The sequence below is a fragment of the Porites lutea genome, chromosome 11 (genome assembly GCF_958299795.1).
Source record: "Porites lutea chromosome 11, jaPorLute2.1, whole genome shotgun sequence".
In the NCBI taxonomy this organism is placed as follows: domain Eukaryota; kingdom Metazoa; phylum Cnidaria; class Anthozoa; order Scleractinia; family Poritidae; genus Porites; species Porites lutea.
The window spans coordinates 6,011,022-6,026,002 of NC_133211.1; the positions used below are offsets into that span (position 1 = coordinate 6,011,022).

The 14,981-nt window shown below is 42.6% G+C and overlaps 2 protein-coding genes across 2 annotated transcripts in view; both read left to right on the forward strand.

The window, feature by feature from the left end:
• LOC140952111 (uncharacterized) overlaps positions 1-14,981 on the forward strand; it is a 55,913-nt gene that overhangs the window by 9,970 nt on the left and 30,962 nt on the right. The gene's annotated exons all lie outside the window — the stretch shown is intronic.
• On the forward strand, positions 469-13,228 carry LOC140952113 (uncharacterized). Its single transcript, XM_073401538.1, has 4 exons — positions 469-725; positions 7,537-7,656; positions 8,435-11,621; positions 12,200-13,228. Exons 1-4 carry the CDS (start codon positions 530-532, stop codon positions 12,204-12,206), a joined length of 3,510 nt encoding a protein of 1,169 aa, XP_073257639.1. The 5' UTR covers positions 469-529; the 3' UTR covers positions 12,207-13,228.

Below are 14,981 nucleotides of genomic sequence, written 5' to 3' on the forward strand. Positions count from 1 at the left end.
CCGAGGGCTGGCATCTCTGAAATAGGGGAAAGTGTGTTAGAGCATCTGGTTTAACTTAATACAGTGGCGGATCAAAACATTTTGAGACTGGGGCCCCCCATTATCTAAGGGGTCATGAATGACCCCCCGCCCCCTCCTTATGTCAAGGTCTGGATCCAGCACTGTAATATATCGATATATCATTAGGAAGAATTTCTAAAATAGGGTAATCACTTGAGAATGTGTGTTCTCTTTTGCACCATACATGAAAGCTTTTCTTTTGAAAGACCACCCATCATCAAAGTAAAAAAGTATTTTCGGAGGTTATATGGTTGGCTGTACCTCTAAATATATCATTTTTTGCAGCACTTTCTGACCTGTTGTTGTCATCAGTTAACTCAAAATTCACTCCATTTGTATTCTGATTCATCAGGTGAAGGCTTAAAATTCACTTGCTTGATTGTTGTTGTTGTTGTGTTTTTAGCATGACGGAACATTCTTGTTCAATTTTGTTTTTGGCTACCCATCATGGCGTGAATATTTACAAAGCATGGCGAAAGACGGTACCTGGGGTGATCACGTGGTTCTGTTTGCTGCAGCAAATCACTTTCAAACTGCCATCCGTATTATCAGCAGCCTTGATCGTGAAATAGTTGTCCATCCAGAACAAGCAGTTGCTGACCCAACCCCCCTTGTGTTGGGACACATTCATGAGTTACACTATGTTAGCCTTCAGCCTAGAAAAGGTACAGTACTAGTCTCTTTCCTGTCGCAATCAGCAAGGTTTGTTTTGTTTGACTGGTGGAAAATGTGTTGCAGATATCAGCCCTGCACTTCGGTGTGGTGTTTGTGTTCAAGAGAAGTGAGAGTCGGTAACTGCTTTTGCATGGATTCTCTTTCTACAAATTATCCCAATGAGTTTCGTAATATTGTAATCGCCTTTGTTAATGCGGAGAAAACTATTTCCTTCTGAATTTTTAATAGCCTTTCCTCACTTCAAGTATCCTAGCTATACTCGTAGGCGTAGATCCTATTCAGCCGGATATTTTTCAGATTTTCAGACGCAACAAAGTATGATCTGTTTACTTTAATGAGTGATTGAGAGGAAGTGACTGTGCTGTCGAACAGGCGAGTTGGAAGCAGTTTACAGTTAAATATCCACGCTTTATACTGAGTGACTGGAAGATATGATTATTATAACAAGAAAAGTTTACTCATGGTGTCTGGTAAACACATCTTACCCTTAGTAAGTTATTTTAAATTACCAGTTTTAAGGCGCTGTGTTATGAAGCAAGAGTGTAGCGTGATTGTGAGATGGCATGATTTCATTCCTTTTAGATTATGTTATTAATAGTTTCACTCGTCTGTCAGAGCGACAGAGAACTTGCTGACAGATCGGATTAAAAACTAAAGCTTATAGATTCAAGAAAGTCACGATTTTGAGTAGTGTGTGAGCGAGCCATTGTAGTTTTGCTTTAAACTGTTATATCGTGAAGAATGGCCGTACTGCATTCACGACAAAGTGGCACCTCCGTCTGGACACTGAAAAAATAGGTACAGAAGATGGAGGCCAAGCTTAGCGGAAAGCTACAGTTGCTTGAACTAACGAGAGAAAAAACAAAGGATGTTGTTGTCAGCGATAACTTGGAGAAAATTCGTCGACACAAAGAAGCCTTGCAGACTATAGTAGCTGGTGTTGCGGAGTTAGAGAGGGATATAGAGCAAGAAAAACTGGAAAAGGGAGAAACTATGGACGAAGTTAAAGAGTGGGGAGAGGAAACCGAAGGTAAGATTGACATTGTGGATAATGATATCAAATCCTTAGAGGCTCGTATCAAAGAAATAGTCACTCGTTCTCAAAACGAACAACGGGAAACCAAGAATATCATTTAGCTTGGGAACGTAAGGAGCAGCTAAAGTTTGAGCGGCATCAGCTGGAACAAAAAGGAGAATTCTCTAAGGCCCAAAACTCAACGCCAGATTTACCACATAAACAAAGCGTGAAATTACCAAAGCTCGTGATAACCAAATACAATGGGGCTCTTGAAAATCGGTTGTCATTTTGGAACTTATATTTACCAGCAGTCACGAAATTTGCGTATCTCAAGGAGCTAGTAGAGCCACGCGTTCGTAAAGGAATAGATGGCCTTCCCTTCACTACAGAAGGATATAAGCGTGCAAAAACTATTTTGAATACTAATTATGGGAAGATGAGCGAGATCGTGAACGCATATATTGAAAACATTCTTGCGCTTCCATTCATTTCCGGAACTCAACCGGCCAAAGTACACGACTTCTATGAAGCTTTGCTTTACAATGTTCAGTCGCTCGAAACATTAGGAAAAACTTCCGAATGCGTGGCGTTGGTGCGTGGTATTTTGAATAAATTGCTGGGAATTAAAACAGACGTGGAATTTCACCCAATGGCTTAATGCGCTTTGTGAATGGAAGGAAATCCATCCCCGTGAAAATGTGAAGTCACGCGATACTTTAAGAAGTTTTCATGTGGAGGAACGCAACGGAAATGCAACACATGGTTGTGTTTACTACCGTGAAGTATCGCACAAAGCTAAAGATTGTACCGCTATTACTAGCGTTGTAGATCGTAGGAAATATCTGCAGCAGAAAAGGCTGTGCTTCAATTGTACTGGTCCGCAGAGAGCAACCAATTGTCTGAGCAGAGGAAACTGTGCGAATTGCAAGCAGAGGCACCTGACCACACCTCAATCTGCGACCGAAATAGTCAACTATCAAGTGAGGGGGCAGCAATGCCAGCCGCACAGGCGGGGGAGAACGTTCGCCACCCAGTCGTCGTTGTTAAAGTTAACGGAGTCAAATGTCGCGCATTGCTCGATACTGGAGCTACTGGAACCTACATTTCAGCTTTGTTGGTGGATCTTTTGAAAGTTAAACCAGCTCGCACCCTTACGCGCGGTATCAAGACGATCATTGGCCTGGTTACCAAACGCATTGAGACCTACGATGTTAAGATCAGTGACACTCAAGGAAGGTTTACGCTACCAGTCTGCGCTACGAAAACTGAACAACGAGAACTTTTATTGCTAGAGAACCCTAACTATCCAGAAATGCTGAAACGTTATTCACATCTTAAGGGAGTCCAAATGGAAGAAACTGACACTAAGAAAATTCTCCCCATCCATGTTATACTTGGCACTAATGAATACACAAAAATCAAGATGGCTGGTTATCAACGTGTGGGAGAAATTGGAGAGCCCATTGCTGAACAAACCAGGTTTGGCTGGACAATAATGTCTTCTGGTGCTGAGATGGACATTGAAAACATGTTCCTCACACAGACATCAGTCGCCGACTATGAAGAATTTCCGCTTGGATGTCCTTGGGTTGAAAGACACGTCCATTGGTGACCAGAGAGTCGTGCACCAGGAGTTCCTTGAACAACTAAAACGCAGTCCAGAGGGGTGGTACGAAACGGCAAGTTAGAAGAGTATGATGCCATAATCCGTGAGCAGCTTGAAGAGGGGGTTGTAGAGGAACCAGAAATGTCCACTAAAGGAAAAGAATTTTACATTCCCCATAAGGCTGTCATTAGAGAGAATGCAGCAACCACAAAGATACGTATTGTTTACGATGCCTCTGCTGGAGCCAAGGATACAGCTCCTTCCCTCAACGAGTGTCTAGAGACAGGACCGCCCTTACAAAACCAGATTTGGAGAGTGCTGTTCCGCGGAAGATTGCATGCAGTAGCAATAGCAGGAGACATTAGAAAGGCGTTCCTTCAAGTGCGCATCCGTGAAGAAGACAGAGATGCCTTGAGATTTCATTGGATTGACAGAGAGAATCTTGAGAAAGTACGTACGCTGCGTTTTATGCGTCCCTTGTTTGGTCTGGGCCCATCACCCTTTCTTCTTGCGGGCGTCATTCAGCATCACCTGGAAATTTGTAAGCCGGATTATCCGGAGACGGTACCAGAGATTGAGAGGGGATTGTACCTGGATGACTTACTGACAGGTGGTCCTACGGTTGAAAAGGCGCGACAAGTTAAGAAGACTGCAACAGAAATATTTGCAAAGGCCACCTTCACTTTACACAAATGGAGCTCAAATGCTAGAGAGCTAGAATTAACCGAAGCAACTAACAGTGAAGTTGGGCTTACATGTACTGACGCTAAAGAACAGCTAGGAGAGAAACCAGGTGCGTGTGGCCTTCTGGGATTGCTATGGAATAAAGACGATGATAAAATAGCTGTAACCTTCCCGACAGAGATCGCTGACCCTACCAAAAGAGGTGTGCTTTGCAAAATTGAGAAAATCTACGACTCCATCCGTCTTGCTGTGCCTGTAACCCTAGAGGGAAAGATTATGTATCGCAGTATATGCAAGGAAAAGACCGCGTGGGACGAAGAGATTCCATTATAAATCGCAAAGAAGTGGAGCAATTGGGAAAATAACCTGCCTGATCAAGTTGAAGTTGCCAGGTCCTTAGCTGTAACCAGAGAAGAAATCCGTGAAATTACTCTTCATGCCTTTGGCGATGCAAGTGGACAGGGATTATCAGCAGCTGTTTATGCAGTGGTCCAGCAACATTCAGTGGTGACACAGGGACTCTTCGTAGCAAAGGCGCGTCTCGCCAAAGAAGGTCTTATTATCCCCAGACTCGCGTTATATAATTAGTGGCTGGTCATATGGCGGCTTACTTGCTAACTAATGTACGAGATGCGTTGATCGGGTTTCCAGTTAAGTCCTTGTGCGCATGACTAGACAGTAGTGTCGCCCTACACTGGATAAGGGGCTCCGGCGAATACAAGCAGTTTGTCAGCAACCACGTCCACATCAGAGAGAAAACTGGAATCACATGGAGGCATGTACCAAGCCAAGAAAACCCTTCAGACTTAGCAAGTAGAGGAGGACTAGTGAAGGAAGATAACTCGTTGTGGTGGAATGGTCCGACATGGTTGAAGGAACAAGACAGCTGGCCACTGGACATCATAACGGTGGTAAGCCCAGCGGAAACCTCCAAGCAGATTTTTGCCTTAGCAGTAGAAACCAACGGTGTTATGGACAAACTGTTACTAAGATCATCCCTTTGGCGCACATTGAGAGTGAGGGCGTGGGTCTCAGATTCCTGTGCAACAGCAAATCCCCAAGAAATCAGAGAATCAAAGGTCCATTGACTACCCAGGAAATTAGCAAGCAGAGGTTGTTCTGGGAGAAGAAGACTCAAAAACAGTGGGAGGGGTCTGATCAATTCAAGGCAGACCAGTTGAGACCTGCAGCCAAACCGAAAGGAGGTTCTCGAGTGCCGCGGAAGAATCCAGGGAAACTATCCCGTCTATCTCCCTGACAGTGCTCTCTACACTCTGAAGTTCGTACAACACGCTCATGAAATTACTCTTTATGAGCAAGTAGGACTAACCATGGCCAAAGTGCGAGAGTCTCATTGGATTCCAAGGTTGCACAAGCTTGTTAAACGAGTAATCAAGCAATGTTACGGATGCAAACGGTTTCAGATCACTGCGTTCGCCAATCCACGTCAAAGAAATTTACCTCGTGACCGCACTGGAGGAAATTCACCCTTTCAAGTTGTTGGTGTTGACTACGCTGGTCCCATCACGTACCACACAAGCCAAAACAGAGAAGGGGGAGCTTATATTGTCCTGTACGCCTGTAGCCTGACATGAGCACTTTACCCACGGTTGTCAAAAGTAGCCGGCTGCTGGTGAAAAGTGCCGGCTACTTGGTTAGTATCGGCCGGCTACTCTGCTTGGCATTTCTGTGCGGATGACGTGTTTTAAATAAAATATCCCTGGGCTGGCTGCTTACTTTGACAACTCAGCCGTCTACTTCAAAACTTTCAGACAACCCTGCTGCCTAGAGCTGGGCAAAACCTTGGAGACTGACGAGTTCATCAGCACCCTTAAGCGCCTGATCGCCAGAAAGGGCCGTCCAGAGAAAATATATTCCGATAATGGTAAAACGTTCGTGGCATCAGCGAAGTGGCTGAGAAACGTGATGAAAGATGAACGCCTGCATAACTTCCTAACCAAAGTCGACGTCAAGTGGCAGTTTAACCTGTCCAGAGCACGCTGGTGGGGAGGTCAATTTGAGAGGATGGTTGGTCTTGTTAAACGAGCTCTTAACAAGACAGTGAGAAACGGTACGCTTACTTGGGGTGAGCTACAGGATGTCCTTCTGGACGTTGAAGTTACCATGAATAACCGCCCGCTGAGCTATGTAGAAGAGGACATTCAATTACCCATACTGACCCTCAACCTGTTGCAGTCTGGCCACCCGAATCTATTGCCTGAAACACGGAACCATCAGTTGGAAAACCAAGACCTGAGAAGGCGTGCACGGTACCTGAAGAAATGTAAAGACGCACTACGGGGGAGGTGGTCTCCAGAATACCTAAGAGACTTGCGTGAGCAGCACAATTTAAAACACAAAGGAAGTAAGGTGGCTCTAGCTAAGGGAGATGTTGTCATCATTAGAGGCGAAGGAAAGAATCGTGGATTGTGGAAGCTAGGAATAGTCGAAGAGCTGATTACTGGACGAGACAGAGTTGTCAGAGGGGCTAAACTGCGAGTGGGAAGGTCTTATCTAGAGAGACCTGTCCAACACCTGTATCCAATGGAGCTGTCCTGTGACAGGACAAAGCACTGAAGCTCTCGTCGTCAGGCCGTCAGGAGACGCCGCTGTGGCTGCACGTGCCAGGATAGAAGAACTTGCCGAACTTACTGATGATGACCTCTGATCTTTCAACATTTCTATTGGAGACATTGCAACTATGATTAGAATAATCGCATTGTTCATCACTATTCGCGATGAACAAGGGGAGAGTGTTATGAAGCAAGAGTGTAGCATGATTGTGAGATGGCGTCATTTTATTCCATTTAGATTATGTTATTAATAGTTTCACTCGTCCGTCAGAGCGACAGATAACTTGCTGACAGATCGGATTAAAAACTAAAGCTTATAGATTCGAGAAAGTCACGATTTTGAGTAGTGTTTGAGCGAGCCATTTTGCTGTGAAATAAACCGTGTTTTGCTTTAAACTGTGATATCGTGAAGAACGGCCGTACGGCATTCACGACAAAGCTAGGCCCCTCGATCTTTCTCGAGTTATACGTACCATATACTGCATACCTTTAAGGGAACAAAAAGGTAGTCAAAGATATTAAAAGGGATTCTATTTCCAGAAGTGGTGGGCGGTAATCTCCATTAATCAGAACGTGTCCAAGGAAAAAAGAGAAATTTTTGGGAAATTCAACACTCTCGGTTTAGAATATCTGCATGTCACTTTCATGACTCCATTTCTATGGACGTAGGCACTTTCATGATTTGCAGCTTTGGTACTGTATTATCACTAGGTGATCATACGTTATCAACGATTATCTCAGTTGTCAAAGGTTTATTATTGACCTTCTGTAACCATATTGTTAACAGTACAAAATAAAAAGACAGTGATAGAGAATGCTTTTTTATCGACGGGCGGTTCTCCCACCTCAGTGAATATATCTGTGAGGATCATGTATCCTTTGTTCTAATGGCTGTTGTTTCCTTTTTTTTATTTTGACAGATGATTGCTTATTTCAAAGGAATATGAGGGGCAATGAAGGGTACATCATGAAGAACGACGAAATCAGAGCAAAAACAAGAAGAATCATCATGGAAGATCTTAAGGCTTTTAGATCTACAGGTAGAAATGCACCTTAACCACAACCCTTCTATAATCAAATCCCCCTCCCCCCCCCCCCCCAAAAAAAGGGCGAATTGTACTGCTTCAAATCAGCGATAGATACCCTTTAAAAGTACCAATCTTGTCTTGCTACCGAGACAGGTAGTATAGACCACGAATTCAAAGATTCGCATGACAGTTGATTTTAGCGTTAGATGTTAACAACTTAGGTGACTTGGCTTTGTTTATCAACCCAACAAGATGAACTCTTGTGTTCACATTCCTTTCTCACTGCTGACGTCGTTATTTGGGCCTCAGAGTTATGCAACATAAGTATGCTGCAACTGAAAGAAATTTCATTGATTCGGACTTTCTGCAAACAACAGTTTGACTTGGCTTATGAAATGCTCAGGAAAGTGACCACATTCGAATTTAGGTGACCAAAAGGTAATGTCGGGTCTATATCCCGCTAATAGTTACAGTGCTGCAGTGAAATCTAGGTCAGGATACTTCCATTCGGGGGTGGAAGCGGAGACGTAAAACAATGAATCATGAATCTTGGGGGAAAAAAATGTGAATGAATCATGAATCATTGGGTAAAAAAGGCAGGAATCATAAATAGAGAAGGAAAAATGATTCCGCTTCCAACCCCGAATTTTCATGCGTTTTTTCATAGAATCGTAAAGTACTTCTCAAAGTGTGTCATATTCCCCTAATCATGCGCCCTCTATAATACACAAACTAACAGATCAAATACTTGATAACGTTTAAGCAACGTGTATGAATATTCATTTTTCAGATTTGTCATACCCAAACGACATTTTTGAGAGGATCCGTCAGCTGTATAGAACTCGTGAACAACGCCTTCTGCCTGTCCCTTGGTGTGAAGATTTCAGCTTTCATTTAAATGATATTTTTACAAGATTAAAAATCTCGGGCAGAGAAAAGATCCAAGGAGTACTTACTGACGAGATAACCAATATGACTGCTATCTTTAAGGCGCACACAGATTGTTTAAGCCCGCGAACAATCTTGATCGAGGGAGATCCTGGCATGGGAAAAACCACATACTGTCAAAAGCTTGCGTATGATTGGGCAACTAAGAAGGACGAATGGGATCCATCATTTCCAGAGATTGAAGTGCTACTGCTTCTCAAATGTAATGAAATTCAATCCAACATCTGGGAGGCTATTGATGATCAAATTTTACCCGAGGAAATAGAAGATCAAGCTAAGGAATGTTTCTTTAAATTCATTCGCGAAAATCAGTCGAAAGTTCTTTTAGTTCTCGATGGATTGGACGAAGTGGATCCTAGTAACCTCAAATTACTCTCCAGCCTTATTCAAGGTAAAGAACTTTCAGGTTGCTACATCGTTGTCACATCTCGTCAAGAGGCTGGAAGTACAGTAAGGAGGTACTTTGACACTCTGTGGGAAATTGAAGGATTTACCATGGATTATGCAGAAAGCTTTATTCTTAAATACTTTAAAAACATCAACAAAGAGCACTTAGCCTGGAAACTTTTAGAAAGCGTATGGACTTTGCCCTTTTTACTTCAGTCACAACAGAATAGAGACCTGCGTGAACTGACAAAAAATCCCTTAAACACTGCCTTACTGTGTGTTATATGTGAGGATTTTGAGGGCGTGTTTCCAACGAGCAGAACTGAATTGTACACAGAGATTGTTCTTTGTGTCTTAAGACGATATGAACGAAAGAAAGGTTTAGCGAGCAAGAATGAAGACCTGATGACCGTTTACAAAATAGAATTAATAGAGCTTGGAAGAAGGGCATTAGAATCTCTTCTAAAAGGAGAGTTGTATTTTGAAGAACATAAATCTGACGGTGGCCTCATTGTCTTATCCAAGTTCGGATTCCTTTCTCTTCAGACTGGTGGCAGTAAGAGGAAAGTTGTTGTGCGTTATGCCTTTCTTCATAAGAGCTTTCAAGAGTTCTTTGCTGGTTTCTATCTTGCTCACAAACTCATTGAGGGAGAAATTGAGTGCGAATCAGTGGTGACTGACCAAAGATATGAGAACGAACTTGATCAAGTCTTTTTATTTACGATCGGGATTTTAGTTTCAACAAGTGAGAGAACCGCACAGTCTCTCGTAACATGTATGGCTAGAAATATCACAAGTCTTCAGTCTGCGAGAGACATTTCAGAGCAACTTGCATTTTCTTTACATTGTTTATCAAAGCACGAAAGTTTGGTTTGCACCTTTGGGGAGCACCTTCACATTCCTTATTTGAATTTGAAGTCAAAAATGGAGGAAGATGATGTTGTTTTTCTTTTCAAGGCCCTTGCAGTCAACTCCTCCTTAACTAATTTAGATTTGACTAAAAGCAGTATTGGTGATTCTGGAGCTGCGTCTCTTTCCCAGGCTCTTGCAGTCAACTCCTCCTTAACTAATTTGGATTTGAGTTGGAACAGTATTCGTGATTCTGGAGCTGCGTCTCTTTCCCAGGGTCTTGCAGTCAACTCCTCCTTAACTAATTTGGATTTGAGTAAAAGCAGTATTGGTGATTCTGGAGCTGCGTCTCTTTCCCAGGCTCTTGCAGTCAACTCCTCCTTAACTAATTTGGATTTGAGTAAAAGCAGTATTGGTGATTCTGGAGCTGCGTCTCTTTCCCAGGCTCTTGCAGTCAACTCCTCCATAACTAATTTGAATTTGAGGTATAACGATATTGGTTATTCTGGAGCTGCGTCTCTTTCCCAGGCTCTTGCTGTCAACTCCTCCTTAACTAATTTGGATTTAAGTGGGAACAGTATTGGTAATTCTGGAGCTGCGTCTCTTTCCCATACTCTTGCAGTCAACTCCTCCTTAACTAATTTGGATTTGAGTCAGAACAGTATTGGTGATTCTGGAGCTGCGTCTCTTTCCCAGGCTCTTGCAGTCAACTCCTCCTTAACTAGTTTGAATTTGGGGAGCGACGCATTTCTTTGGTATAGATTGCAGCTTCGTCACTGGGCTTCTGATTCCAACTCCTCCGTAACTAATTTGGATTTAAGTGGGAACAGTATTGGTGATTCTGGAGCTGCATCTCTTTCCCAGGCTCTTGCAGTCAACTCCTCCTTAACTAATTTGGATTTAAGTGGGAACACTACTATTGGTGATTCTGGAGCTGCGTCTCTTTCCCAGGCTCTTGCAGTCAACTCCTCCTTAACTTATTTGAATTTAGGTGCGAACCGTGTCGGTGATTCTGGAGCTGCGTCTCTTTCCCAGGCTCTTGCAGTCAACTCCTCCTTAACTTATTTGAATTTAGGTGGGAACCGTATCGGTGATTCTGAAGCTGCGTCTCTTTCCCAGGCTCTTGCAGTCAACTCCTCCTTAACTAATTTGGATTTACGTGGGAACTGTATTGGTGATTCTGGAGCTGCGTCTCTTTCCCAGGCTCTTGCAGTCAACTCCTCCTTAACTAATTTGTATTTAAGTGGGAACAGTATTGGTGATTCTGGAGCTGCGTCTCTCTCCCAGGCTCTTGCAGTCAACTCCTCCTTAACTAATTTGGATTTGAGTTGGGACAGAATTGGTGATTCTGGAGCTGCGTCTCTATCCCAGGCTCTTGCAGTCAACTCCTCCTTAACTAATTTGGATTTGAGTGGGAACAGTATTGGTGATTCTGCAGCTGCGTCTCTTTCCCAGGCTCTTGCAGTCAACTCCTCCTTAACTAATTTGGATTTGAGTGGGAACAGTATTGGTGATTCTGGAGATGCGTCTCTTTCCCAGGCTCTTGCAGTCAACTCCTCCTTAACTAATTTGCATTTGAGTGGGAACCGTATTGGCGATTCTGGAGCTGCGTCTCTCTCCCAGGCTCTTGCAGTCAACTCCTCCTTAACTAATCTGGATTTGAGTGGGAACGGTATTTGTGATTTCGGAGCTACTACTTTATCACATGTGACCACAGTGCTCCCAGATTATCTTCCTCCTCTTGAGGAGGAAGAGGAAGAAGGAGACAAAGACAAGGAGAAGCATATGAATTGGTAATTTTAACGTACAATTTGTTATAGAATAGATGATAATCCTCATATTTAGAAAAGTTGTTGAGTGTTAAAGGAAAGTCAAACGGGGCATTTCGTGGTCCTTTGCATTTTAAGAAATTTTTTGTTTGCGCTCTAATCTAAGAAGTAATGACATAATTTCTGTTTATAGTCGAGGTCTGAACACTGGTGTGGATTTTATAAATGAATGTTAAGCGGAAAGCCGTCAGGGATGCTTGACACTCGTACTTCAATAGCTGATTTGAAAACATTTGACACTTTTTGATGTTTCTTTCCGAGTATCACCCTATCACGGATTTTAAAAGTCTGGTCCGAAAACGGGTGTAGAAAAAGACATTTTTTGGGTTCGAAATAGGGTCAGGATTTGGAGAACCGGGCGACACACCCCACCAGAATTCCCAGGAGTACCCCTCTCCCGGCAAGGAGCCTGCATCTTAACTTGATATTCCTTGTCTTGTGTTCACACTGTTCATAGTTTGCTGAAGTGTCTATTGACGTTTAACATCCAGAGCTTCTTCCTTCACTAACACTTTTAATTAACGACGCATTTTTTAATTTAGGTTCTGAAAGAGACAATGCACCCAGTGTGAACACAAAACAACCTAAGGACTTCTTCATCGAAGACAGCACATACATGGCGCCTTACCAATTCAGAGCGGAGAAAGAATCAATTTAATCAGCATATGGATGCGCTCCTCTGCAGTGCGCAACAAGCTGTGTCTTATGTGCAACAGGGTACCCAGGCTGGTGCCATCTTTTGGGTGATCTGCTGATGGATTTACTGTTAACCCTGTGTCAGTCTGTTCTGCTTTGTAATGTCATCAAGTGCCATTTTCCTTACCTGAGAGCTCCTACGATGCATTAAGGCGTTGCAAAAATTGTTCAAAATACTGTGATTATTACCGCGGACCCGAGGCAGTTTACTCGTGAATTAAGGTTTATTTAGAGAAAGAAACATGCGCTTATTGTTCCCTCCCCTTTTAAGCCTGCTTCTTGCCAACTCGCTCTGTTCTTTGCTTAACTCGCCTTAACGTTCTTGAAAGGCGGTGAAGCATACATACACACCTACCTACCTACATAGATACATTTTGTTTGAACTCGAAGTACCAGAGTAGCTCTATTGAGTTAATATTGTAGAGAAAAACAAGTAAATTAATGAGTGAATCATAATTCATAGCTAAGAACAAGGAACAAGTTCATTTCGCAGCTTGGTAACAAATAGCCTTACGTCGGCCATAACTTGTGATTCTTGGTCAACATATACCTAGATTGCTTTGATCTTTTGCAGGGCACGCGGAATACACAACTGGTTACTTTTGCTTGCAAAAGATTGATATGATTAACTATAGTGGTACATGTAAGCGTGCTAATTCTTTGACGCTTTTAAAAAAATCAGTCCGAACTGAAATGCGATTCTTCAAGTTGGCGACTCTCCTTAAAACTACTGTACTTCCTTGCATAATTGCTTTAAAATAATGGTTAAAACAGGGGGCGCTTATTGCAAGGAGGGCGCTTAATCGATAGAGGCGCTCATGAATTTTTCCTTGAACGAAGTGTAACTATGTGTCGGCTAAAAGTAATATTAAAAGCCTTTCATTTGCTAAATCAGTAGTTCAGTAATCAAGCGTACCGTGGTCCAACTATAAAACACCTAACCCTTTAAGCCCCCACATATTAATTCTCCCTACTGATCTTCATACATTTCCTTAAAGAATTAGTTGAGAGAGTTTGATAACAGATCAAAGCACTTTCTCTTCGGTGATCATTTTATTAACTCTCATAATCATTTCTTTTGACAAAATATGGATATTGTTAGGAGAATGTTGATGTTGGTCACTATTGGGACTCAGATTGATTGGGACTTAAAGGGTTAACTGTCAAATGTATCGGTATGCGTGCATGTTTATAAAATATCGATTATCTCATCATCTATCGAGATCATCCTCTACAATGATATACGGATCTTCGCATTCCCCTTGTATCCCTACTATCAGTTACTAATCTGCTCCTGCTACTATTTAAGAAAAAGTTGAGGGGGTGGGGGGCGCTTGTATGATATTATGGACTAAGGGGAGGTCGCTTATTGGAGCATGAGCGCTTATCATAAGAGAAAATACGGTAACTTTGCAATCTGAAACGCTGTGATGGTGGTGTCACCATTCTGCTATTTTATCCTATTGTCCTGTTGATAAGAACACAATAAGCCAACTAGCGCGTAAGACAGTTACACAGATATAACTGAATAACAGAGCCCGTCTTCTTAATATATGGGATCCGAGATTGTTAACTTTTTTTACGGTTAGAAAATAGGGAAGGACTATTCACTTATGGTTATTTTTGACGTTTTAAAATTTTAACCCTCTCAGTTCTGATAGACCTAATGGTGAAATTTCCTTTTGTAAAATGTAAGAAATATGAAATACTATGCAAACGTTTTACTAAAGAGGTTTGATTTGAGCGGTAACACCATGAGATTTCGCCCTCAGATTTAAAAGTTAGGGTTATAATTAATCTCGCCACGAGATCGATTCTTACCTGTATGAACAACGTTCTATGTTTATTCGAGATCATTTCCGCGCCCCTTTTTTTGTCGCACTAACCTCTCTCCTCCACGGAGGCTCTTGCCGGGTATCCATAATCACAAAGTAGCAGCCCATGGGGACGTCGCTCGCGCGCTTTCTTTTATGCCTCCCCACAAAACAAAAGAGGCCTCTGCGGTGGAAAGAGCGCACTGATAAAAATTTTCTGCGGCATTGTTTTCACGGAAATCCCCCAATGCCACATTCTGGAATACACCTTGCCAGTGTCTAAAGTTTTGCTGTTTTTTTTTCTAAAGCTTTCTACCAGAAAACTGATAGATGAACATTGAATAGAGTTGATAACGTGAATTTCCCACTTTAAAACGATTGAAAAGCTGCCAATGGAACGATTTATTCGCTCTGACGAACAGCTAGCGTTGGAAACGTTAGTCTTCTTCGCATGCGCCTGAGTAACGTATTGTCACGCCCCCCGTTCGCCGGCAATTTTATGACGTCATAAGTGGTACAAGGGGCGTGGTTCTTCGTGGGTTGTTGAAGTGGGACTAGATCATTCTTGGGCAGCCTGCGTAGAAGGCGCTTGGATCTAATACGGGTGTTGCAGGCGCTTCATACGAAGGCTCAACCTTGGGTAGCCATACTGTTAACTGTAACTCGAAAAAAACTGTTAACAACTTTGATGTAATTTTTCAATGTTTAATTGTGCCACGGTTCTTAAAAACTTGCTGTTTGCTTTAAAAGAAAACCGGAACTACTCTCTTGGCCAAGCCTGCAAGGAACTTAATTAACAACTATTTATCAAGGC

Coding starts and splice junctions, on each gene's coding strand:
- LOC140952113 (XM_073401538.1), top strand. CDS start 530: ATGGCGAAAGACGGTACCTGGGGTGATCACGTGGTTCTGTTTGCTGCA. Junction 726..7,536: donor TAGCCTTCAGCCTAGAAAAG/GTACAGTACTAG, acceptor TTATTTTGACAG/ATGATTGCTTATTTCAAAGG. Junction 7,657..8,434: donor TAAGGCTTTTAGATCTACAG/GTAGAAATGCAC, acceptor TTCATTTTTCAG/ATTTGTCATACCCAAACGAC.